The sequence below is a fragment of the Rutidosis leptorrhynchoides genome, chromosome 8 (genome assembly GCF_046630445.1).
Source record: "Rutidosis leptorrhynchoides isolate AG116_Rl617_1_P2 chromosome 8, CSIRO_AGI_Rlap_v1, whole genome shotgun sequence".
Taxonomy (NCBI): Eukaryota; Viridiplantae; Streptophyta; class Magnoliopsida; order Asterales; family Asteraceae; genus Rutidosis; species Rutidosis leptorrhynchoides.
The window spans coordinates 14,892,803-14,918,181 of NC_092340.1; the positions used below are offsets into that span (position 1 = coordinate 14,892,803).

General features: G+C 32.5%; 1 protein-coding gene and 1 non-coding gene across 2 annotated transcripts; both read right to left on the bottom strand.

Annotated features, from left to right (window-relative positions):
* Positions 1-7,134: 7,134 nt before the first annotated feature.
* On the bottom strand, positions 7,135-7,208 carry TRNAI-AAU (transfer RNA isoleucine (anticodon AAU)). Its single transcript has one exon. It is a non-coding gene; the product is annotated as a tRNA-Ile (tRNA).
* Positions 7,209-7,542: 334 nt separating this feature from the next.
* LOC139862977 (methylesterase 17) lies at positions 7,543-10,018 on the bottom strand. Its single transcript, XM_071851613.1, has 4 exons — positions 9,753-10,018; positions 9,504-9,644; positions 8,591-8,725; positions 7,543-8,083 (listed from the first exon to the last, which is right to left on the bottom strand). Exons 1-4 carry the CDS (start codon positions 9,981-9,983, stop codon positions 7,796-7,798), a joined length of 795 nt encoding a protein of 264 aa, XP_071707714.1. The 5' UTR covers positions 9,984-10,018; the 3' UTR covers positions 7,543-7,795.
* Between the last annotated feature and the right edge of the window lie 15,361 nt (positions 10,019-25,379).

Here is a 25,379-nt window from a genome sequence, read left to right on the forward strand (position 1 = left end):
AGTAAATGGAAAAAGGCGGGATGTTACAGATTTTGGATTAATTGATGATGCATATAGTTTCTAGATATGAATTGAAAACTATTTCGTGTTAAATATTTTTGCTGTAAAGCCATGAAAATCGAAAATCAATTTTTTTTATTTCAAACAGCGGCGCTGATGATGCTTGCTGTAATCATTTTTTTTATTTATCAAACACATCAATTACTGATTTTCTAGTTGTCTACAAGTCCTAAATTAAATCACGATTTGTTTGCCTTGGGTCCTCTGGTCGTTCGAAGGGTATGAAGAAGAATGAAGACTGATATTAAACAGAAACGAGTTATATTGTTTTTCAACTGATATTAAATCAGAATTGTGTGGACGGTCGAATGGTTAGGGAGTGATTCGGGTTAGCGAGTGGTCACGAGTTCGAGCCCGGACAGGGGTATTATATATCTTTTTAAGCCTATTTGAGTGAGGTATAATCTTTTTATTATTATTATTTCATTATTATTATTATTATTATTATTATTATTATTATTATCATTATGATTATGATTATTATAATTGTTATGATTACTATAATTATTATTAATATTAGTATTAGTATTATTAATTTTTTATATATTAATTATTGTTATCATTAATATTAATATTATGAATGTTATTATCAATATTACTAAAAGTATTATAATTAGAATTCAATACTTATTAGTATTATCATTACTAATATTATTATTGTTAATATTATTATTGTCATTATTATTAGTATTATAATTATTATCATTATTAGCTTTAGTAATAAAAGTATTACTTTTAGAATTGTTATTATTATCATTAATATTAGTATTAGAAACAATTAGGAATTATTATTAATAAAAGTGTTATTAATATTATTATTATTAAAAGATTACCATTAGAATTAAGATTATTATAATTATTATGATCAAGTATTAAGTACAAATATCAAAAATTATTATTTTCACTACCATTATTATTAAATTATACAGTTTATCAAAAACTACTGATATTATCATTATGAGATTTATAATTAAAAACTAACATTAATATTATTATTATTAACAAAAATTATTAACTTTAATATATTTTACTAGTAACGGTAAGTATTATCATGATTATCATTTTTACCCATATTAATATTATTTTTAGTACTATTATAACTACTATTATAATATACAACTGATATATATATATATTAAAAATATATTAATACACATATAACATAACAAAAATTAATATCTTTATATAACAAAATGAAATAAATGAAACATATATATACTATTAATATAAAAAGACTAATAAATTTATATATATAATTGTTTTATTACAACTATGTATATTAATAAATATACAAATGTTATAGGTTCGTGAATCCGAGGCCAACCCTGCATTGTTCAGTGTCGCCGTATGAATATTTTTACTACAAAATATTGTAGAGTGAGTTTCATTTGCTCCCTTTTTAAATGCTTTTCCAATATATATTTTTGGAACTGAGAATACATGCGCTGTTTTATATCTGTTTTTACGAAATAGACACAAGTACTTAAAACTACATTCTATGGTTGGATTATTAAACCGAATATGCCCCTTTTTAGTCTGGTAATCCATATGAATGATATTTTTTGTCTCTATGCATGGGACGTTTATTTATGAGAATTGGGAATATGAAATCTTGTGGTCTATTAAAATTATGAAATAATTATTTATGTTAAACTAATGAACTCACCAACCTTTTGGTTGACACTTGAAAGCATGTTTATTCTCAGGTACGAAAGAAATCTTTCGCTGTGCATTTGCTCATATTAGAGATATTACTTGGAGTCATTCATGACATATTTCAAAAGATGTTGCATTCGAGTTATTGAGTTCATCAAGATTATTATTAAGTCAATTATATTTGGATATATTATGAAATGGTATGCATGTCTGTCAAATGTCGATGTAATGAAAGTTTGTCTTTTAAAAACGAATGCAATGTTTGTAAAATGTATCATTTAGAGGTCAAGTACCTCGCGATGTAATCAACTATTGTGAATCGTTTATAATCGATATGGATTTCATCCAGATGGATTAGGACGGGTCCTTTCAACATATACGCTAAGATATGAATTAGCAGATACGCTATGATACGAATTTTGTCTATACACTATTCATGCAATCAATGCAGTAAGACGTGTCTAGACTAGGAATGATAAGCAGGTAATTTCTGACAAGAAATGATAAGCAAAACTTTTGACATGCAGACACAGTCGAAGTCCAGACTTACGAATGCATCCTAACAACTATCAGTTAGACACACTAATGCAAGAACTGGTTCACTAGGACCAACGCTCTGATACCAACTGTGACGATCGCTCCAAATCCATATGGACGAACACGTCATTCATCGATTTCATTGCGAGGTATTTGACCTCTATATGATACGTTTTGTAAACATTGCATTCTTTTGAAAAGGCACACCATAAATGAATATTTAAATCAAAGGTTTTCGACATCTGATGATTTCTACATATAGACAATCACCGTAATATAATAGTTTACAATGATACTTCCGTTGACAATGCAGTCAAAATAAGATACATGGTGATGATTTGGTGAATGCAGCGTTTCCTTGAAAAATATGTCATGTAAGACTCCATGCACATAGCTTGTCTAACATATATGCAAACAGTAGAAGACTTTTAGGAAACCTGAGAATAAACATGCTAACAAGTGTCAACACAAAGGTTGGTGAGTTCATAGTTTTATTGTTTTCGTATAATCTGTATGTAAAGGTGGATCACAAGATTTCAGTTGTTTCATCCAGAAACATTTATCAAATTATTCTACAAGATTGAGCACCCTGGTAACTAAGCTTTAACGTCTATATAATAAGTACCCCTATTTTAACATACATGCAACCAACATGTACAATACACGCAATCCAACGTATATTAAACTCAAATAGCATACGTCTGTTTTATAGTTCAGGCTAGGGTTTCTATACCTGGAACAGACGGGGATGTCAAGCCCTATGGATCCATATATAACTACTCGCGCCCACCAGTTCTTATAACCGGCAGTTACTAGTTACCAAAGCTAAGGGATTTTCGGTTCAAAATCGGTGTAGAATTTAGTATGTACTTGTATCCATTGCGTTTAAAATAAAGTGCATGTATTCTCAGCCCAAAAATATATATTGCAAAAGTAATTAAAAAGGGAGCAAATGAAACTCACCTTAGCAGCATATAAAGTTGTTCACCAAAATGTGACCGAAACTCGGATTACCAATTAATCGTAGATCTCAACCTAGAGAACATATGTTGGTCAATAAATGTCTATCAAGCTAGGTCAGGTCATAGTGTATCACAATCCTAATGCTCGAGATCTACATACAAAAGTTATCAAAAGTCATTTCAAAAAGTCAATTTTGACAAAAGTTCAACAAAACGAGATGTACCTTATATAAGGATTCATTTACTCGGTTGGTAAAAAAATCCAATTTATCAATCTCGTAAACAAGTTGTTTAAATCTTAATTGGAGATTCAAAAGCAATTTCAATTAACGTCAATCATAATTCAGTTGATCATATCTTTTAATCCGTTCATCGAAATTACTCGATTTCTAAATGAAAAGTTATTGATTTTTTGTCAGCTTTCCAAAAACATGTATATCATATACCTTTTACCAGTAATATATGTATTTAATTCGTGATTCATTATAAACTGTTTAACGACAAAATTTAGTATACAAGCATGCATAAACATATATACTCGAACACTAGACATGTATACACTATTAATATATAAAAGATAAGATATGAATGCTCACGTATCAATATTGTGATTCAATATTGCAGGAAAGTACGTAGACGCAACGGAGATGATAAACACTAGGTTTGACTTGTGAACAATACTCATAATTTCCTTAGCTCTATCCCGCTCAAAACTCGTTTTGAAAGTGACACGCTCATGAACTTGTCGTAATATTTTTTGTATAATACTACTAATAATATTAATATTAAAAATAATAATAATAATAATAATAATAATAATAATAATAATAATAATAATAATAATAATATAATTAATAAATACATACGGAGTAAAAATGAATATATGTGTGTGTGATTAAGCCTGAACTTGCTCGAATTTATAGATGTTTGCTGATCCCTATGGTCATGCTATCGCATGACTCTGGAGTGCAATACTCATGCGATCGCATGAGATCAATTGCCAGCTCAAATTGTTTTTGTAATCTAGCTTGTCGACATAAATAAATAAATATATAATATATATATAATTTAAATAATTAATTATATATTATATTAAATTCACGTGCATAGTTGATTTGTAATTTTAGTTCCCCAGAGTCTTACGTCATCACTCGACTTATGTCCCGGTTCCGGTTTTTCGAACGTTCTTTCGTACATTTAGAAAACTTGCATTTTACGTTTCGTGTCACGTACCTTTGTCAAAATATAGCTTTAAGTTATCCATAAACTATACCACTCAAAGTATATCTTAAACTTTCGAGTGTTTTGGTCATTTACTTCTATAAATTATCGCCTCGTTATATATACATATACATATATATATATAATAGTATCCTTTTTACTCAAAACGTTTTATAATTAAATTAATCTCAAATTTATTATATCATATGACGTTTTTATTTTAAAATTTAATTAAGTAGTTCATTTATGTACTAGCATTTATTACTTCTTTATTTACTATATGACATATCTAAATTTCAATCGAATCCATAAGAGAGCGTAACAATCGTTTACTTAATTAATTTGAAATCAAATATATCTAATATATATAAACACGTTTTAAATACACTTTGCAAGTTATTCATATATCTAATTCTAACAGTTAATATTCCTTATTATTGTATGTGTCCAAATTACGTTATTTAAACAAACACTTTACCATTAATTCCGAATACCGTTAAACATGAATGATTTCCCAAATCAACGTGGACCTTACAACAGAGACCCGCAATAATATCATAATCATTAAGGGACTCAGTAAATATCTTTTAATTCAATCGTTTAGCATAATCTTTTAACTTTGTAGTTAAATATATTAATCAGATAATCAAACCAATAAGTTTAATGCACAGTATTATTTATTTAACACTTTGTTACATTTTCAAGTTATAGTATATGTATCTATTTACATATAATTGTTCGCGAATCGTTGAGAACAATCAAAGGGTAATTGAATAGTTCAAAATTTTGAGATTCAACTTCATAGACTTTGCTTATCGTGTCGGAAACGTTAAAGATTAAGTTTAAATTTGGTCAGAAATTTCCGGGTCATCACAAGATTTTATTATTTAAAACTTTTTTTTATTAATACTCCATTATTGTAATTATATACGAGTAGTACTGTATGTGAGTATATTAAGGAATTAAAGAACACTTTTGTACTTGTAAAAATAAAATATGACCATATAATGTACTCGTATGTTATTTAGTTAGTGTCAATTTATATCTAGACTAAAAGATATAGTTTAAATTAATAAATTAATAAAAAGGTATTTTAATATTAATATGTAAGCATATTTGAAATCTAATTGAATGAATATATTAATATTACCGTGATATTTTTATAAACTAAAATAAGTGAAATATTTACTTGAATTCTCAAATTTGTTTGAGAATCATACAATCACATATGATTGAATCTTACAATCACATGTGATTGTCATGACAATCACATATGATGGATCCGCCAAATCACATTTGATTTTAATTCTAGCCATTGATTATTTTAATCCAAAGGCTGAGTTTTAGCTCTCGATTTTCAAACAAAATTAAGGATTTAAATGAATATTTCCCAATAGAACATATGTAGCATTATTAATAAACCTTGCAAGCTGACTTGAAGTGAGGTTATATTTTTTTAGTGTATATATTCTTCTATAAATGTATGTATTATAACATATATTTAGTTAAATAAAACATAAAATTTAACACAAGGTTATAACCATTTATTTATACTTATATTTATAAAGATAGTATAATAGTACTATTTGCTTACAAAAATTAAAGGGGCATATTTTTATATTTACGCACCGGACATAAAAATGATAGGACCGGCTCTGAATTGAGAGGTAATGCATGGTTGTGGTTTGGGACGATGAGATTGCAAAGTTTGAAAATCATGTTGAGTGGGGTCTTTTTTTTCCTTCAAATGTTGTTGAAGATCATAAAAGCTTTTTGGATTGGGTGCTGTCTGGACGAGGTCGTTTATCGCTCTCAGCAAATAAACATTCTCCAAGTCCTTGTATTTTATTTAAACGTCAAAACCAACTGATATACTTTTTGGTGATGTGACAAGGTTAAGAGATGATTTTTTTTAAAAGGAAGTGTTAACTTTGAGTGTTAAATATTGTGGTGGTGATGTGGTAAAATATTATTGGTAGTTGGGTATAAAATATATCAATTAATAATATATAAAAATATTTGGTGAAATCTGATTGGCTTACACAAATTTGACACACATTTAACTTTCTGTCAAATTTCTGACTGACGCCCCGTTAGAGACGTCAAGGGCGTCAAACTAGTGCCACATTGGATTCCATGTCATTTGACGAATTTTTTTTGACCCTATTAGAGCATTCCCACTCATGACACTCTTGTTCATATTAACACACTGCCACATCAGCGCCACATTACCGTTTCTTTCTCATATCTTTCATATCACTAACTCATCACATATCACTCACAACCATCACATCTTTTTTCAACCACTAAAAATTAATTAATTAAATTATGGTACAAATCTAAAAGCAAATTGTACAAGTGTTTACAACAACTTCATATGTGATGCAAAATGCTTAAGATTCACTAAATGGAAGACAAATGGATTGGCAATGGATTGGCTAAGCATTCCTAATGGTGCCAATGGATTAACAATGAATTGACATTGAATTAACTAACCATTAGAAATGCTCTTAGAATTAGAATGAGTCTAATACTAATGGCATTTAATCTTATCCAATCCAATCTAATTAAAATAAGTAACAAGGAAAAAATTGTAGAAAAATCAATAAGGTGTGAGATGCCCAAGCCCATGTCCCCACAACCACCATTGGCTCCAAGGTCCAAGCGCCCCAGAAAACGTAAAAATAAAAATAAAAAATGGCCCATGCAGGTCTCGAACCTGCGACCTTCGCGTTATTAGCACGACGCTCTAACCAGCTGAGCTAATAGGCCAGATGTTAGAGAATTCCAGACTAAAATATTTATCCTACATATACTTGAAGAACAAGCACGAACACAAGATTGCATCTCTTCGTTACTGTAATCTGAAATTCTTTTCCCTTATGTGACAAGATAAATGTGAAAAAAAAAAAAATTGAAACCTAATGCGTACCAATTAGACCATTGACTTATTATATACATATTGATTATTGATTAAATTTTTTTTTTTAAAGGCATATTGATTATTGATTATTGACTTTTCATTTATGAATACTGATACTTTTATAGAGTACCAAAGAGCATTGACTTTATATACATTGTCGACTTTTCATCTACACACAGTGACACTTTCAGATTAAATAACTTACACAATCAACATTCTTGCTTAGCCAATAATATAGATTTCTACCTTTTTTTTAACATAACAGGTAAACAAAGTAGGACATAGCTAGACAAGTCTAGCTTATTCAATAATATTATTCCAAGCTCCACGTTAACTAAGATATTACAATTGAACGGATATTTGCGTATATAACATATCAACTATTGAGCAACCACATGCGATAAGGAGGAGTCAAACCGTAGCCAAATACAATTTTCTAGGTACACGTTCGACTGATGGATTGCGAAGCCTTGACTAATATACCACACAAGACGAAAGGACTAGAGAAATTTGGGCTATGATCACTTTCGAGAACGTATACATTTGAAGGTGGCCATCTCACTATCATATTGTCTTGTTGTTCGGGTTTCATGACTCTATCGTACATCGTTTTGATGTATATATGTGGCACCTTTTCCACACCTTCGTTCCCTTCTTTGAATCGAGTATGTTGTAATGCATAAACAGGTCCTGGTCTTAGTAACATTGCTGCTAATGAAGAATCCTAAATATCCACAACATGTCATGTGAAGAACAAAATATATTCTCATCCTAATATGTATAAAGCCCAAAATACTCACTCAATAACATAAAATGTATATAGGTACAAATATTTGTATATAATTAGTATAGTTTAGCTATTAAATTTGATACGGAGTATATAATTAGTATATATAGTTTAACAATTAGGCTTAGTATATAATTATTATTAAAGTTTCATTCTCTACTCTATAAACAATTGACAAATACATATATACCTCTAATAGTATATATGTGTGGTCCTACGAGATAAATTGTAAGGCCGATTGACTTTCTAAAAAAATAAATATTTTAATGATAGGTTGTTATTAACGTGTTTAAAATTCTTGTATAGTCCAATAACTGCTACTTTTAGTCAATATGTAACTAGTATGTACAATAGTATTTAACGCATAACAAATTATTGTAAGAAAATCCAAAAATAAAAATCATAAAGGCCTATTAAATACAAGCTAGAATCTTCTGTACTTACTTCAGGAGGGCTCATATGATATAGAAGGTTATGTTGAAATTCTTTTTTAATTATTGCAGACGTAGGCGGTTGATCGGAGCCCAGCCCAAATTCCAAATCATAAACATCACCAAATTCTGATAAATCAGGGACACCCTACAAATTTACAAGAAACAAATAATTATGCTTAAGCGCATGAACACCATCATGTTTGTTTAATGCTTAAAACTTTAAACATTATGCAAGATCAATAAAAAAATAATAATAACTTTTGACTTGGAATAATTACCACTCGTGTGATAATTTGACTTTCCTCACTTGTATTACTTTGGGCTGACTTTCTTGATAACTTTAATTTTTTTTTTTTGGCTCCATGAAGCCAATGTCCAACTATATTTATTCTTAATCATGGTATATTTATTCTTAATCATGGTAATTAACACTCTGTTCAGTTTTTGTTTGAAAAAAAAAAAGAAAAAAAATCGAAAAGAAACATAATCTTTTTAGTGTTCAGTCTGTTTGTTTTTTTTAGTGATATTTTCAAGTTCACTTTTAATAAATTCACAATAATTTAATACTATCTTTCAATAAAACCTTTGAATTTAATAATACCTTCAAATAAATTCTAGAATAAAAACTGTGCAATACAGTGAATATATATCATCACATGTTTGGGTAAGTTACCAATTTACATAAACAAGAAATTTGTTTGCTCTCATAAACATCGATGTGGTCCATTCTTATACGGTAAACATATAAGATTGTTTCATTGTTCAGGCTACTTGAGGAAAGTGAGTAATTTTTTCATATGTACGCTACCTATTCATTTTATCATGTGACTATAATGGTCAATGATCAACTAGACTATCTTTAGTGGTCCATTTATATCAAAACAAAAAATATACAAAAATACAAAGACATATAATTAACGTACATCTTTGATATCTTGCTCGGTCACAACTCCCTCTTTTAGCATCGTTGCAGCAACATAAACCGCGAGGCTTATCTTATTCGGAAACTTACGAGTTGCATCCGTTACACTTAGCCCTCCGGCACTATGACCTACCAAAATCACCTGCAATTACATTAATAGTATATTATGATCATTTCAACAACTTAACATTTGTACACTTATAAATATAATTAATATAAATTATACATTTATTTACAATAATAACAAAACCTGTTCGTCGTTAGGCAATGATTCCAAGAAGTCGATAAGAGGCTTGTTGTAATCATCAAACGAGAGAATCTTGTTTGGATCGGATGGATCGATACCAGCACCTTTGAGGTCTATACAAGTTGCGGTGTAGCCGAAGTTGTACATAAGGCATTTCACCTTGTACCAACACCAACTGCCACCTCCTATACCATGAATGAACACAAAGTGTGGCTTGTGTTCAGTTTTTGCCATCACTCGTGAGATAAATTTGTTATATATTTGGGTGTTCTTATAGATACTTTTTTTGCTAGCCGGCCAAATTGTACTATTCATGTTTACCATTTGCATCGTTATCAACATAATTTCATATCTACAGACTTTTCCAAATTGTATAATTTGTTAGTACGTAGTATTTGATTATCTTTTTTTATACCAATGCCGGGTTAGGTAGTCATATTGTAATAATGATAATGATTGACAGTGAACCAAATTATTATTAATAAAATCATTATCCTTAGATGAATTAAATGTTACTTTTTATACCAACGGATCTTCGGTCCAGCGGTACCGCGATTACACTTGTGTACTCGCAGGGCTAGAGGTCTCGGGTTCGAACCTCGTCACCCGCTCTAGGAATTGAAATATATTCCTTGAAGGTGGCCCAAAGGGAAGGTTTTACCGACCCGCTCCGGGACTAAGGTCCGGCCCGCCTGCCCCTCGGGATGGTTTAAGGGTCGGATCCTCAGAGTGTAGTTCGGGTTTCCTGCCCGAAAGCGCGCGTGTGTGTGTGTGCAAATGATGACTAGGCTTCGGTCCGGACTGATGCAAGCTTGCCTTTCAAAAAAAAAAAATGTTACTTTTTATTAAATGGTAAATCAAAAAGATCGGCTGATATCATAAACTTTTTACAAATATATTTTATCGAAGTGATTTGTATTACGTATCGTTTCCAACCATATCGTGAAGTTAAAATCAAAACATGCCTAAGTTAATCAAATAAGCATAGGGATATCAATTACACATTCACAATTATCAAAATTTATGTTTTATCGTAAGTGTAATAACTTATGCTTAAGACCGCAATGATTACATGTTTTTGTGACTGAATTTTCTTATGTCATGTAGTATTTATTTTTTTATTACAATACTTATTGTGTTTCATTTCATATTATGTACTTTATTTCGTTCTAAATCTATTATGTCCAGATAAATAACAATGAGTTTAAGGAAAAGTAATTTTCAAATGTACTACTTTTTGTTATTATTTCAGTCTTACTCCTTATTATTTATCTATTTTTTTGTCTTATATGTATAAAGTAGAGACACAAGAAAAATTTATCACATTATTTTTATCAATTAATGAAAGTGGACAATTAATTTGGAAAAACTTAAAAAAAAAAAAAAATTAATGGACAATAGAAGTAAAACGGAATGAGTAATATTTTAACATTTTCTTAATATTCAATTCAATAAGAATCCATTAATCAACTTAAACAACTAATATAGATATGAATCGACAAGCTGAAATTAAATGAATATGAGTATATGAATATGATTAATCGTACAATTAAACATATTAAGTGGATACTTGCATATGATATAGAATGGGTTTTTGTAAAATTTATGTGGATATAATATTTCACTTTCTAAATTAAAGTGTTATATTATTTGGGGATTTTTATTTTATTTTGTAAAGTGAAACAAAATCAGATGAAAGTTGGACTTTTATGTGAAGTGTGAAATATTTGGAGAGGTGGGAAATAGGTGTCAAGTAAAACGAGTGAAATAACTGATGTCTTGAAGTCAAATAACTCGTTAAGAATGTTTTATGTTTATGTTTTATTTAATAGTAGTTCGGAATCATCCGGGGGACGAAATTACTCACGCGTTAATCTCCCGCAGTTTTATAACCCGCCTCTAACTGTTGTCCAGAAGGAAACTCGGCCCAATCCAAGGGCATGGGCTGTGACGATTGCTCCAAATCCACTTGGACGAACACGTCATTCATCGATTTCATTGCGAGGTATTTGACCTCTATATGATACGTTTTGTAAACATTGCATTCTTTTGAAAAGACACACCATAAATGAATATTTAAATCAAAGGTTTTCGACATCTGATGATTTCTACATATAGACAATCACCGTAATATAATAGTTTACAATAATACTTCTGTTGACAATGTAGTCAAAATAAGATAGATGGTGATGATTTGTGAATGCAACGTTTTCTCGAATAAAGCATGTATGACTCCATACACATATCTTGTATAACATATAAGCAAAAAGCGGAAGACTTGTAGGGAACTTGAGAATAAACATGCTAACAAGTGTCAACACAAAGGTTGGTGAGTTCATAGTTTTAATGTTTCGTATAATCTGTATATAAAGGTGGATCACAAGATTTCAGTTGTTTCATCTAGAAACGTTTATCAAAATATTCTACAAGATTGAGCACCTTGATAACTAAACTTTAACGTGTATATAATAAGTACCCATGTTTTAACATACATGCAACCAACATGTACAATACACACAAACCAACGTGTACTAAACTCAAATAGCATACGTCTGTTTTATAGTTCAGGCTAGGGTTTATATACATGGAACAGACGGGGATGTCAAGCCCTATGGATCCATATATAACTACTCGCACCCACCAGTTCTTATAACCAGCAGTTACTAGTTACCAAAGCTAAGGGATTTTCGGTTCAAACTCAGTGTAGAATTAAGTATGTACTTGTATCCATTGCGTTTAAAATAAAGTGCATGTATTCTCAGCCCAAAAATATAGATTGCAAAAGCATTTAAAAAGGGAGCAAATGAAACTCACCTTAGCAGCACATAAGGTCATTCATCGAAATGTGATCGAAACTCGGAATGCAAAATAACTGTAGATCTCAACCTAGAGAACATATGTTGGTCAATACATGTCTAACAAGCTAGGTCAGGTCTGAAATGTCCCGTTCTTATTGATTAAAAACGTTCCATATTAATTGATTTCGTTGCGAGGTTTTGACCTCTATATGAGACGTTTTTCAAAGACTGCATTCATTTTTAAAACAAACCATAACCTTTATTTCATAAATAAAGGTTTAAAAAGCTTTACGTAGATTATCAAATAATGATAATCTAAAATATCCTGTTTACACACGACCATTACATAATGGTTTACAATACAAATATGTTACATCGAAATCAGTTTCTTGAATGCAGTTTTTACACAGTATCATACAAACATGGACTCCAAATCTTGTCCTTATTTTAGTATGCAACAGCGGAAGCTCTTAATATTCACCTGAGAATAAACATGCTTTAAACGTCAACAAAAATGTTGGTGAGTTATAGGTTTAACCTATATATATCAAATCGTAACAATAGACCACAAGATTTCATATTTCAATATACATCCCATACATAGAGATAAAAATCATTCATATGGTGAACACCTGGTAACCGACATTAACAAGATGCATATATAAGAATATCCCCATCATTCCGGGACACCCTTCGGATATGATATAAATTTCGAAGTACTAAAGCATCCGGTACTTTGGATGGGGTTTGTTAGGCCCAATAGATCTATCTTTAGGATTCGCGTCAATTAGGGTGTCTGTTCCCTAATTCTTAGATTACCAGACTTAATAAAAAGGGGCATATTCGATTTCGATAATTCAACCATAGAATGTAGTTTCACGTACTTGTGTCTATTTTGTAAATCATTTATAAAACCTGCATGTATTCTCATCCCAAAAATATTAGATTTTAAAAGTGGGACTATAACTCACTTTCACAGATTTTTACTTCGTCGGGAAGTAAGACTTGGCCACTGGTTGATTCACGAACCTATAACAATATATACATATATATCAAAGTATGTTCAAAATATATTTACAACACTTTTAATATATTTTGATGTTTTAAGTTTATTAAGTCAGCTGTCCTCGTTAGTAACCTACAACTAGTTGTCCACAGTTAGATGTACAGAAATAAATCGATAAATATTATCTTGAATCAATCCACGACCCAGTGTATACGTATCTCAGTATTGATCACAACTCAAACTATATATATTTTGGAATCAACCTCAACCCTGTATAGCTAACTCCAACATTCACATATAGAGTGTCTATGGTTGTTCCGAAATATATATAGATGTGTCGACATGATAGGTCGAAACATTGTATACGTATCTATGGTATCTCAAGATTACATAATATACAATACAAGTTGATTAAGTTATGGTTGGAATAGATTTGTTACCAATTTTCACGTAGCTAAAATGAGAAAAATTATCCAATCTTGTTTTACCCATAACTTCTTCATTTTAAATCCGTTTTGAGTGAATCAAATTGCTATGGTTTCATATTGAACTCTATTTTATGAATCTAAACAGAAAAAGTATAGGTTTATAGTCGGAAAAATAAGTTACAAGTCGTTTTTGTAAAGGTAGTCATTTCAGTCGAAAGAACGACGTCTAGATGACCATTTTAGAAAACATACTTCCACTTTGAGTTTAACCATAATTTTTGGATATAGTTTCATGTTCATAATAAAAATCATTTTCTCAGAATAACAACTTTTAAATCAAAGTTTATCATAGTTTTTAATTAACTAACCCAAAACAGCCCGCGGTGTTACTACGACGGCGTAAATCCGGTTTTACGGTATTTTTCGTGTTTCCAGGTTTTAAATCATTAAGTTAGCATATCATATAGATATATAACATGTGTTTAGTTGATTTTAAAAGTCAAGTTAGAAGGATTAACTTTTGTTTGCGAATAAGTTTAGAATTAACTAAACTATGTTCTAGTGATTACAAGTTTAAAACTTCGAATAAGATAGCTTTATATGTATGAATCGAATGATGTTATGAACATCATTACTACCTTAAGTTCTTTGGATAAACCTACTGGAAAAGAGAAAAATGGATCTAGCTTCAACGGATCCTTGGATGGCTCGAAGTTCTTGAAGCAGAATCATGACACGAAAACAAGTTCAAGTAAGATCATCACTTGAAATAAGATTGTTATATTTATAGAAATTGAACCAAAGTTTGAATATGATTATTACCTTGTATTAGAATGATAACCTACTGTAAGAAACAAAGATTTCTTGAGGTTGGATGATCACCTTACAAGATTGGAAGTGAGCTAGCAAACTTGAAAGTATTCTTGATTTTATGTAACTAGAACTTGTAGAATTTATGAAGAACACTTAGAACTTGAAGATAGAACTTGAGAGAGATCAATTAGATCAAGAAAATTGAAGAATGAAAGTGTTTGTAGGTGTTTTTGGTCGTTGGTGTATGGATTAGATATAAAGGATATGTAATTTTGTTTTCATGTAAATAAGTCATGAATGATTACTCATATTTTTGTAATTTTATGAGATATTTCATGCTAGTTGCCAAATGATGGTTCCCACATGTGTTAGGTGACTCACATGAGCTGCTAAGAGCTGATCATTGGAGTGTATATACCAATAGTACATACATCTAAAAGCTGTGTATTGTACGAGTACGAATACGGGTGCATACGAGTAGAATTGTTGATGAAACTGAACGAGGATGTAATTGTAAGCATTTTTGTTAAGTAGAAGTATTTTGATAAGTGTATTGAAGTATTTCAAAAGTGTATAAATACATATTAAAACACTACATGTATATACATTTTAACTGAGTCGCTAAGTCATCGTTAGTCGTTACATGTAAGTGTTGTTTTGAAACCTTTAGGTTAACGATCTTGTTAAATGTTGTTAACCCAATGTTTATAATATCAAATGAGATTTTAAATTATTATATTATCATGATATTATCATGTATGAATATCTCTTAATATGATATATATACATTAAATGTCTTTACAACGATAATCGTTACATATATGTCTCGTTTAAAAATCATTAAGTTAGTAGTCTTGTTTTTACATATGTAGTTCATTGTTAATATACTTAATGATATGTTTACTTATCATAGTATCATGTTAACTATATATATATATCCATATATATGTCATCATATAGTTTTTACAAGTTTTAACGTTCGTGAATCACCGGTCAACTTGGGTGGTCAATTGTCTATATGAAACATATTTCAATTAATCAAGTCTTAACAAGTTTGATTGCTTAACATGTTGGAAACATTTAATCATGTAAATATCAATCTCAATTAATATATATAAACATGGAAAAGTTCGGGTCACTACAGTACCTACCCGTTAAATAAATTTCGTCCCTTAATTTTAAGCTGTTGAAGGTGTTGACGAATCTTCTGGAAATAGATGCGGGTATTTCTTCTTCATCTGATCTTCACACTCCCAGGTGAACTCGGGTCCTCTACGAGCATTCCATCGAACCTTAACAATTGGTATCTTGTTTTGCTTAAGTCTTTTAACCTCACGATCCATTATTTCGACGGGTTCTTCGATGAATTGAAGTTTTTCGTTGATTTGGATTTCATCTAACGGAATAGTGAGATCTTCTTTAGCAAAACATTTCTTCAAATTCAAGACGTGGAAAGTGTTATGTACAGCCGCGAGTTGTTGAGGTAACTCAAGTCGGTAAGCTACTAGTCCGACACGATCAATAATCTTGAATGGTCCAATATACCTTGGATTTAATTTCCCTCGTTTACCAAATCGAACAACGCCTTTCCAAGGTGCAACTTTAAGCATGACCATCTCTCCAATTTCAAATTCTATATCTTTTCTTTTAATGTCGGCGTAGCTCTTTTGTCGACTTTGGGCGGTTTTCAACCGTTGTTGAATTTGGATGATCTTCTCGGTAGTTTCTTGTATAATCTCCGGACTCGTAATCTGTCTATCCCCCACTTCACTCCAACAAATTGGAGACCTGCACTTTCTACCATAAAGTGCTTCAAACGGCGCCATCTCAATGCTTGAATGGTAGCTGTTGTTGTAGGAAAATTCTGCTAATGGTAGATGTCGATCCTAACTGTTTCCGAAATCAATAACACATGCTCGTAGCATGTCTTCAAGCGTTTGTATCGTCCTTTCACTCTGCCCATCAGTTTGTGGATGATAGGCAGTACTCATGTCTAGACGAGTTCCTGATGCTTGCTGTAATGTCTGCCAGAATCTTGAAATAAATCTACCATCCCTATCAGAGATAATAGAAATTGGTATTCCATGTCTGGAGACGACTTCCTTCAAATACAGTCGTGCTAACTTCTCCATCTTGTCATCTTCTTTTATTGGCAGGAAGTGTGCTGATTTGGTGAGACGATCAACTATTACCCAAATAGTATCAAAACCACTTGCAGTCCTTGGCAATTTAGTGATGAAATCCATGGTAATGTTTTCCCATTTCCATTCCGGGATTTCGGGTTGTTGAAGTAGACCTGATGGTTTCTGATGCTCAGCTTTGACCTTAGAACACGCCAAACATTCTCCTACATATTTAGCAACATCGGCTTTCATACCCGGCCACCAAAAATGTTTCTTGAGATCCTTGTACATCTTCCCCGTTCCAGGATGTATTGAGTATCTGGTTTTATGAGCTTCTCTAAGTACCATTTCTCTCATATCTCCAAATTTTGGTACCCAAATCCTTTCAGCCCTATACCGGGTTCCGTCTTCCCGAATATTAAGATGCTTCTCCGATCCTTTGGGTATTTCATCCTTTAAATTTCCCTCTTTTAAAACTCCTTGTTGCGCCTCCTTTATTTGAGTAGTAAGGTTATTATGAATCATTATATTCATAGATTTTACTCGAATGGGTTCTCTGTCCTTCCTGCTCAAGGCATCGGCTACCACATTTGCCTTCCCCGGGTGGTAACGAATCTCAAAGTTGTAATTATTCAACAATTCAATCCACCTACGCTGCCTCATATTCAGTTGTTTTTGATTAAATATGTGTTGAAGACTTTTGTGGTCGGTATATATAATACTTTTGACCCCATATAAGTAGTGCCTCCAAGTCTTTAATGCAAAAACAATCGCGCCTAATTCCAAATCATGCGTCGTATAATTTTGTTCGTGAATCTTCAATTGTCTAGACGCATAAGCAATCACCTTCGTTCGTTGCATTAATACACAACCGAGACCTTGCTTTGATGCGTCACAATAAATCACAAAATCATCATTCCCTTCAGGCAATGACAATATAGGTGCCGTAGTTAGCTTTTTCTTCAATAACTGAAACGCTTTCTCTTGTTCATCATTCCATTCAAATTTCTTCCCTTTATGCGTTAATGCAGTCAAGGGTTTTGCTATTCTGGAAAATTCTTGGATGAACCTTCTGTAGTAACCAGCTAATCCTAAAAACTGGCGTATGTGTTTCGGAGTTTTCGGGGTTTCCCACTTTTCAACAGTTTCTATCTTTGCCGGATCCACCTTAATACCTTCTTTGTTCACTATGTGACCGAGGAATTGAACTTCTTCCAACCAAAATGCACACTTTGAAAACTTAGCGTACAATTCTTCCTTCCTCAATACTTCTAACACCTTTCTCAAATGTTCACCGTGTTCTTGGTCATTCTTTGAGTAAATAAGTATGTCATCAATGAAAACAATGACAAACTTGTCAAGGTATGGTCCACACACTCAGTTCATAAGGTCCATGAACACAGCTGGTGCATTAGTTAAACCAAACGGCATGACCATAAACTCGTAATGACCGTAACGTGTTCTGAAAGCAGTCTTTGGAATATCATCTTCTTTCACCCGCATTTGATGATACCCGGAACGTAAGTCAATCTTTGAATAAACAGACGAGCCTTGTAGTTGATCAAATAAGTCGTCGATTCTCGGTAGTGGGTAGTGGTTCTTGATGGTAAGTTTGTTCAACTCTCGGTAGTCGATACACAACCTGAATGTACCATCTTTCTTCTTGACAAACAAAACAGGAGCTCCCCACGGTGATGTGCTTGGTCGAATGAAACCACGCTCTAAAAGTTCTCGTAATTGGCTTTGCAGTTCTTTCATCTCGCTGGGTGCGAGTCTGTAAGGAGCACGAGCTATTGGTGCAGCTCCTGGTACAAGATCTATTTGAAATTCAACGGATCGATGTGGGGGTAATCCCGGTAATTCTTTCGGAAATACATCGGGAAATTCTTTTGCAATGGGAACATCATTGATGCTCTTTTATTCAGTTTGTACTTTCTCGACGTGTGCTAAAACAGCATAGCAACCTTTTCTTATTAGTTTTTGTGCCTTCAAATTACTAATAAGATGTAGCTTCGTGTTGCCCTTTTCTCCGTACACCATTAAAGGTTTTCCTTTTTCTCGTATAATACGAATTGCATTTTTGTAACAAACGATCTCTGCTTTCACTTCTTTCAACCAGTCCATACCGATTATCACATCAAAACTCCCTAACTCTACTGGTATCAAATCAATCTTAAATGTTTCGCTAACCAGTTTAATTTCTCGATTCCGACATATATTATCTGCTGAAATTAATTTACCATTTGCTAATTCGAGTAAAAATTTACTATCCAAAGGCGTCAATGGACAACTTAATTTAGCACAAAAATCTCTACTCATATAGCTTCTATCCGCACCCGAATCAAATAAAACGTAAGCAGATTTATTGTCAAAAAGAAACGTACCCGTAACAAGCTCCGGGTCTTCTTGTGCCTCTGTCGCATTAATATTGAAAACTCTTCCGCGGCCTTGTCCATTCGTGTTCTCCTGGTTCGGGCAATTTCTAATAATGTGGCCCGGTTTTCCACATTTATAACAAACTACATTGGCATAACTTGCTCCGACACTATTTGCTCCGCCATTACTCGTTCCGACACCATTTGTTCCTTTCGTTCTATTAACCCCTGGTCCGTAGACCTCACACTTCGCCGAGCTATGACCATTTCTTTTACACTTGTTACAAAATTTGGTGCAGAACCCCGAGTGATACTTTTCACACCTTTGGCATAGCTGCTTCTGATTGTTGTTGTTGTTGCGGTTATTATTGTTGTTGGGATGATTGTTGTAGTTGCTGTTGTTGTTGTTGTTGTTGTTGTTGTTGTTGTTGTTGTTGTTGTTGTTGTTGTTGGGCCGTTTGTTGTAGTTGCGATTGATGTTGCGATTGTTGGGATAATTGTTGCGATTATTGTTGTAATTGCTGTTGTTGTTGTATTGGTGATTCTTATCACCGTTTTCCTCCCACTTTCTTTTGACTTGCTTCACATTGGCCTCTTCAGCAGTCTGTTCTTTAATTCTTTCTTCAATCTGGTTCACTAGTTTGTGAGCCATTCTACATGCCTGTTGTATGGAGGCGGGCTCGTGTGAACTTATATCTTCTTGGATTCTTTCCGGTAATCCTTTCACAAACGCGTCGATCTTCTCTTCCTCATCTTCGAATGCTCCCGGACACAATAGGCACAATTCTGTGAATCGTCTTTCGTATGTGGTAATATCAAATCCTTGGGTTCGTAACCCTCTAAGTTCTATCTTGAGCTTATTGACCTCGGTTCTGGGACGGTACTTCTCGTTCATCAAGTGCTTGAATGCTGACCACGGTAGTGCGTACGCATCGTCTTGTCCCACTTGCTCTAGATAGGTATTCCACCATGTTAACGCAGAACCTGTGAAGGTATGCGTAGCGTACTTCACTTTGTCCTCTTCAGTACACTTACTTATGGCAAACACCGATTCGACCTTCTCGGTCCACCGTTTCAATCCGATCGGTCCTTCGGTTCCATCAAATTCTAAAGGTTTGCAGGCAGTGAATTCTTTGTAGGTGCATCCTACACGATTTCTTGTACTGCTAGATCCAAGGTTATTGTTGGTATGTAGCGCAGCCTGTACTGCGGCTATGTTTGAAGCTAGAAAAGTACGGAATTCCTCTTCATTCATATTCACGGTGTGTCGAGTAGTCGGTGCCATTTCCTTCAAAATAGTCAAATGGAACAAGTTAATCATACAGAATATTAAGAGTAGTTAATAGTATTTCGTAGCATAATATGAACTCATTTATAAAAGCTTTTTCTTCATATTAGCGTTTTATAAGTTTAAATTCGGGTAGTACCTACCCGTTAAGTTCATACTTAGTAGCTAATATACAATTCAACTACTACAATTCTATATGAAAAACTGATTATAATAATATTTCGCGTTCAAACTTTTACACAATATTTTACAAACTTACAATACCGCTTATTTTACATATAACATGAAATATAGCACACAGTAAATTTGATACAAGATGGTTGTGAAGATAATTCTAGCTAGTACACAAGTCGTTCAGCAAAGGCAATAAAGACACGTAATTCATACGTCCAGAAACAAGTCATGCATTCTGGTTTTACTAGGATTACTTCCCATCCTTGGTCTTGTGGAACATAACCGTTATGGCCGTTGATAAGACAGCGTGTTGTAATGTCATCAAAGGAACGAGGGTTACGTAATGTCCAACAGTCCCGTAACAATCTAAAAACCTCATTTCTTACCCCAATTACCGACTCCGTCACTTGTGGGAACGTTTTGTTTAATAGTTGTAGCCCGATGTTCTTGTTCTCACTTTGGTGAGAAGCGAACATTACTAATCCGTAAGCATAACATGATTCTTTATGTTGCATGTTAGCCGCTTTTTCTAAATCACGAAGTCCAATATTCGGATATATTGAGTCAAAATAATTTCTTAACCCATTGTGTAAAATAGCATTTGGGTTCCCCGCAATAAATGCGTCAAAGTAAACACATCGTAACTTATGGATTTCCCAATGTGATATCCCCCATCTTTCGAACGAAAGCCTTTTATAAACCAAGGCATTCTTGGAACGTTCTTCGAATGTCTTACAAACTGATCTCGCCTTAAATAGTTGTGCCGAAGAATTCTGACCGACTCTAGACAAGATTTCATCAATCATGTCTCCGGGTAGGTCTCTTAAAATATTGGGTTGTCTATCCATTTTGTGTTTTTATACTGTAAAATAGACAAGAGTTAGATTCATAAAAAAAAATACTTATTAATACAAGCAATTTTTACATATATCATAAAGCATAAGCACACTAGATTACATATATTACACCACACGAATACAACTATCTTATTCCGACTCGCTTGTTTCTTCTTCTTCGGTTTTGGTTCGTTTTGCCAAGTTTCTAGGGATATATGATGTTCCCCTAATACGAGCCGTCGTTTTCCACATTGGTTTAGAAAAACCTGGTGGTTTAGAGGTTCCCGGGTCATTGTTACAACTTAAGGACTTCGGGGGTTGACGATACATATAAAGTTCATCGGGGTTGGAATTAGATTTCTCTATTTTTATGCCCTTTCCCTTATTATTTTCTTTTGCCTTTTTAAATTCAGTTGGGGTAATTTCTATAACATCATCGGAATTCTCGTCGGAATCCGATTCATCGGAGAATTGGTAATCCTCCCAATATTTTGCTTCCTTGGCGGAAACACCATTGACCATAATTAACCTTGGTCGGTTGGTTGAGGATTTTCTTTTACTTAACCATTTTATTATTTCCCCCACCGGTTCTATTTCTTCATCCGGTTCCGATTCTTCTTCGGGTTCCGATTCTTCTTCCGGTTCCGACTCTTCTTCCGGTTCCTCTTCGGGAACTTGTGAATCAGTCCACGAATCATTCCAATTTACATTTGACTATTCATTATTATTAGGTGAGTCAATGGGACTTGTTCTAGAGGTAGACATCTATCACATAATATCAAACGCGTTAAGAGATTAATATATCACATAATATTCACATGTTAAAAATATATAGTTTCCAACAAAATTTGTTAAGCAATCATTTTTCAAGTAAACACGGTCGAAGTCCAGACTCACTAATGCATCCTAACAAACTCGATAAGACACACTAATGCAAAATTCTGGTTCTCTAAGACCAACGCTCGGATACCAACTGAAATGTCCCGTTCTTATTGATTAAAAACGTTCCATATTAATTGATTTCGTTGCGAGGTTTTGACCTCTATATGAGACATTTTTCAAAGACTGCATTCATTTTTAAAACAAACCATAACCTTTATTTCATAAATAAAGGTTTAAAAAGCTTTACGTAGATTATCAAATAATGATAATCTAAAATATCCTGTTTACACACGACCATTACATAATGGTTTACAATACAAATATGTTACATCGAAATCAGTTTCTTGAATGCAGTTCTTACACAGTATCATACAAACATGGACTCCAAATCTTGTCCTTATTTTAGTATGCAACAGCGAAAGCTCTTAATATTCACCTGAGAATAAACATTCTTTAAACGTCAACAAAAATGTTGGTGAGTTATAGGTTTAACCTATATATATCAAATCGTAATAATAGACCACAAGATTTCATATTTCAATATACATCCCATACATAGAGATAAAAATCATTCATATGGTGAACACCTGGTAACCGACATTAACAAGATGCATATATAAGAATATCCCCATCATTCCGGGACACCCTTCGGATATGATATAAATTTCGAAGTACTAAAGCATCCGGTACTTTGGATGGGGTTTGTTAGGCCCAATAGATCTATCTTTAGGATTCGCGTCAATTAGGGTGTCTGTTCCCTAATTCTTAGATTACCAGACTTAATAAAAAGGGGCATATTTGATTTCGATAATTCAACCATAGAATGTAGTTTCACGTACTTGTGTCTATTTTGTAAATCATTTATAAAACCTGCATGTATTCTCATCCCAAAAATATTAGATTTTAAAAGTGGGACTATAACTCACTTTCACAGATTTTTACTTCGTCGGGAAGTAAGACTTGGCCACTGGTTGATTCACGAACCTATAACAATATATACATATATATCAAAGTATGTTCAAAATATATTTACAACACTTTTAATATATTTTGATGTTTTATGTTTATTAAGTCAGCTGTCCTCGTTAGTAACCTACAACTAGTTATTCACAGTTAGATGTACAAAAATAAATCGATAAATATTATCTTGAATCAATCCACGACCCAGTGTATACGTATCTCAGTATTGATCACAACTCAAACTATATATATTTTGGAATCAACCTCAACCCTGTATAGCTAACTCCAACATTCACATATATAGTGTCTATGGTTGTTCCGAAATATATATAGATGTATCGACATGATAGGTCGAAACATTGTATACGTGTCTATGGTATCTCAAGATTACATAATATACAATACAAGTTGATTAAGTTATGGTTGGAATAGATTTGTTACCAATTTTCACGTAGCTAAAATGAGAAAAATTATCCAATCTTGTTTTACCCATAACTTCTTCATTTTAAATCCGTTTTGAGTGAATCAAATTGCTATGGTTTCATATTGAACTCTATTTTATGAATCTAAATAGAAAAAGTATAGGTTTATAGTCAGAAAAATAAGTTACAAGTCGTTTTTGTAAAGGTAGTCATTTCAGTCGAAAGAACGACGTCTAGATGACCATTTTAGAAAACATACTTCCACTTTGAGTTTAACCATAATTTTTGGATATAGTTTCATGTTCATAATAAAAATCATTTTCTCAGAATAACAACTTTTAAATCAAAGTTTATCATAGTTTTTAATTAACTAACCCAAAACAGCCCGGGGTGTTACTACGACGGCGTAAATCCGGTTTTACGGTGTTTTTCGTGTTTCCAGGTTTTAAATCATTAAGTTAGCATATCATATAGATATATAACATGTGTTTAGTTGATTTTAAAAGTCAAGTTAGAAGGATTAACTTTTGTTTGCGAACAAGTTTAGAATGAACTAAACTATGTTCTAGTGATTACAAGTTTAAACCTTCGAATAAGATAGCTTTATATGTATGAATCGAATGATGTTATGAACATCATTACTACCTTAAGTTCCTTGGATAAACCTACTGGAAAAGAGAAAAATGGATCTAGCTTCAACGGATCCTTGGATGGCTCGAAGTTCTTGAAGCAGAATCATGACACGAAAACAAGTTCAAGTAAGATCATCACTTGAAATAAGATTGTTATAGTTATAGAAATTGAACCAAAGTTTGAATATGATTATTACTTTGTATTAGAATGATAACCTACTGTAAGAAACAAAGATTTCTTGAGGTTGGATGATCACCTTACAAGATTGGAAGTGAGCTAGCAAACTTGAAAGTATTCTTGATTTTATGTAACTAGAACTTGTAGAATTTATGAAGAACACTTAGAACTTGAAGATAGAACTTGAGAGAGATCAATTAGATGAAGAAAATTGAAGAATGAAAGTGTTTGTAGGTGTTTTTGGTCGTTGGTGTATGGATTAGATATAAAGGATATGTAATTTTGTTTTCATGTAAATAAGTCATGAATGATTACTCATATTTTTGTAATTTTATGAGATATTTCATGCTAGTTGCCAAATGATGGTTCCCACATGTGTTAGGTGACTCACATGGGCTGCTAAGAGCTGATCATTGGAGTGTATATACCAATAGTACATACATCTAAAAGCTGTGTATTGTACGAGTATGAATACGGGTGCATACGAGTAGAATTGTTGATGAAACTGAACGAGGATGTAATTGTAAGCATTTTTGTTAAGTAGAAGTATTTTGATAAGTGTATTGAAGTCTTTAAAAAGTGTATAAATACATATTAAAACACTACATGTATATACATTTTAACTGAGTCGTTAAGTCATCGTTAGTCGTTACATACGCGATTTCTAAATGAAAAGTTATTAATTTTTCGTCAGCTTTCCAAAAACATACATATC

Coding starts and splice junctions, on each gene's coding strand:
- LOC139862977 (XM_071851613.1), bottom strand. CDS start 9,983: ATGGCAAAAACTGAACACAAGCCACACTTTGTGTTCATTCATGGTATA. Junction 9,645..9,752: donor CATTGCCTAACGACGAACAG/GTTTTGTTATTA, acceptor ATGTAATTGCAG/GTGATTTTGGTAGGTCATAG. Junction 8,726..9,503: donor CCGAGCAAGATATCAAAGAT/GTACGTTAATTA, acceptor GTAAATTTGTAG/GGTGTCCCTGATTTATCAGA.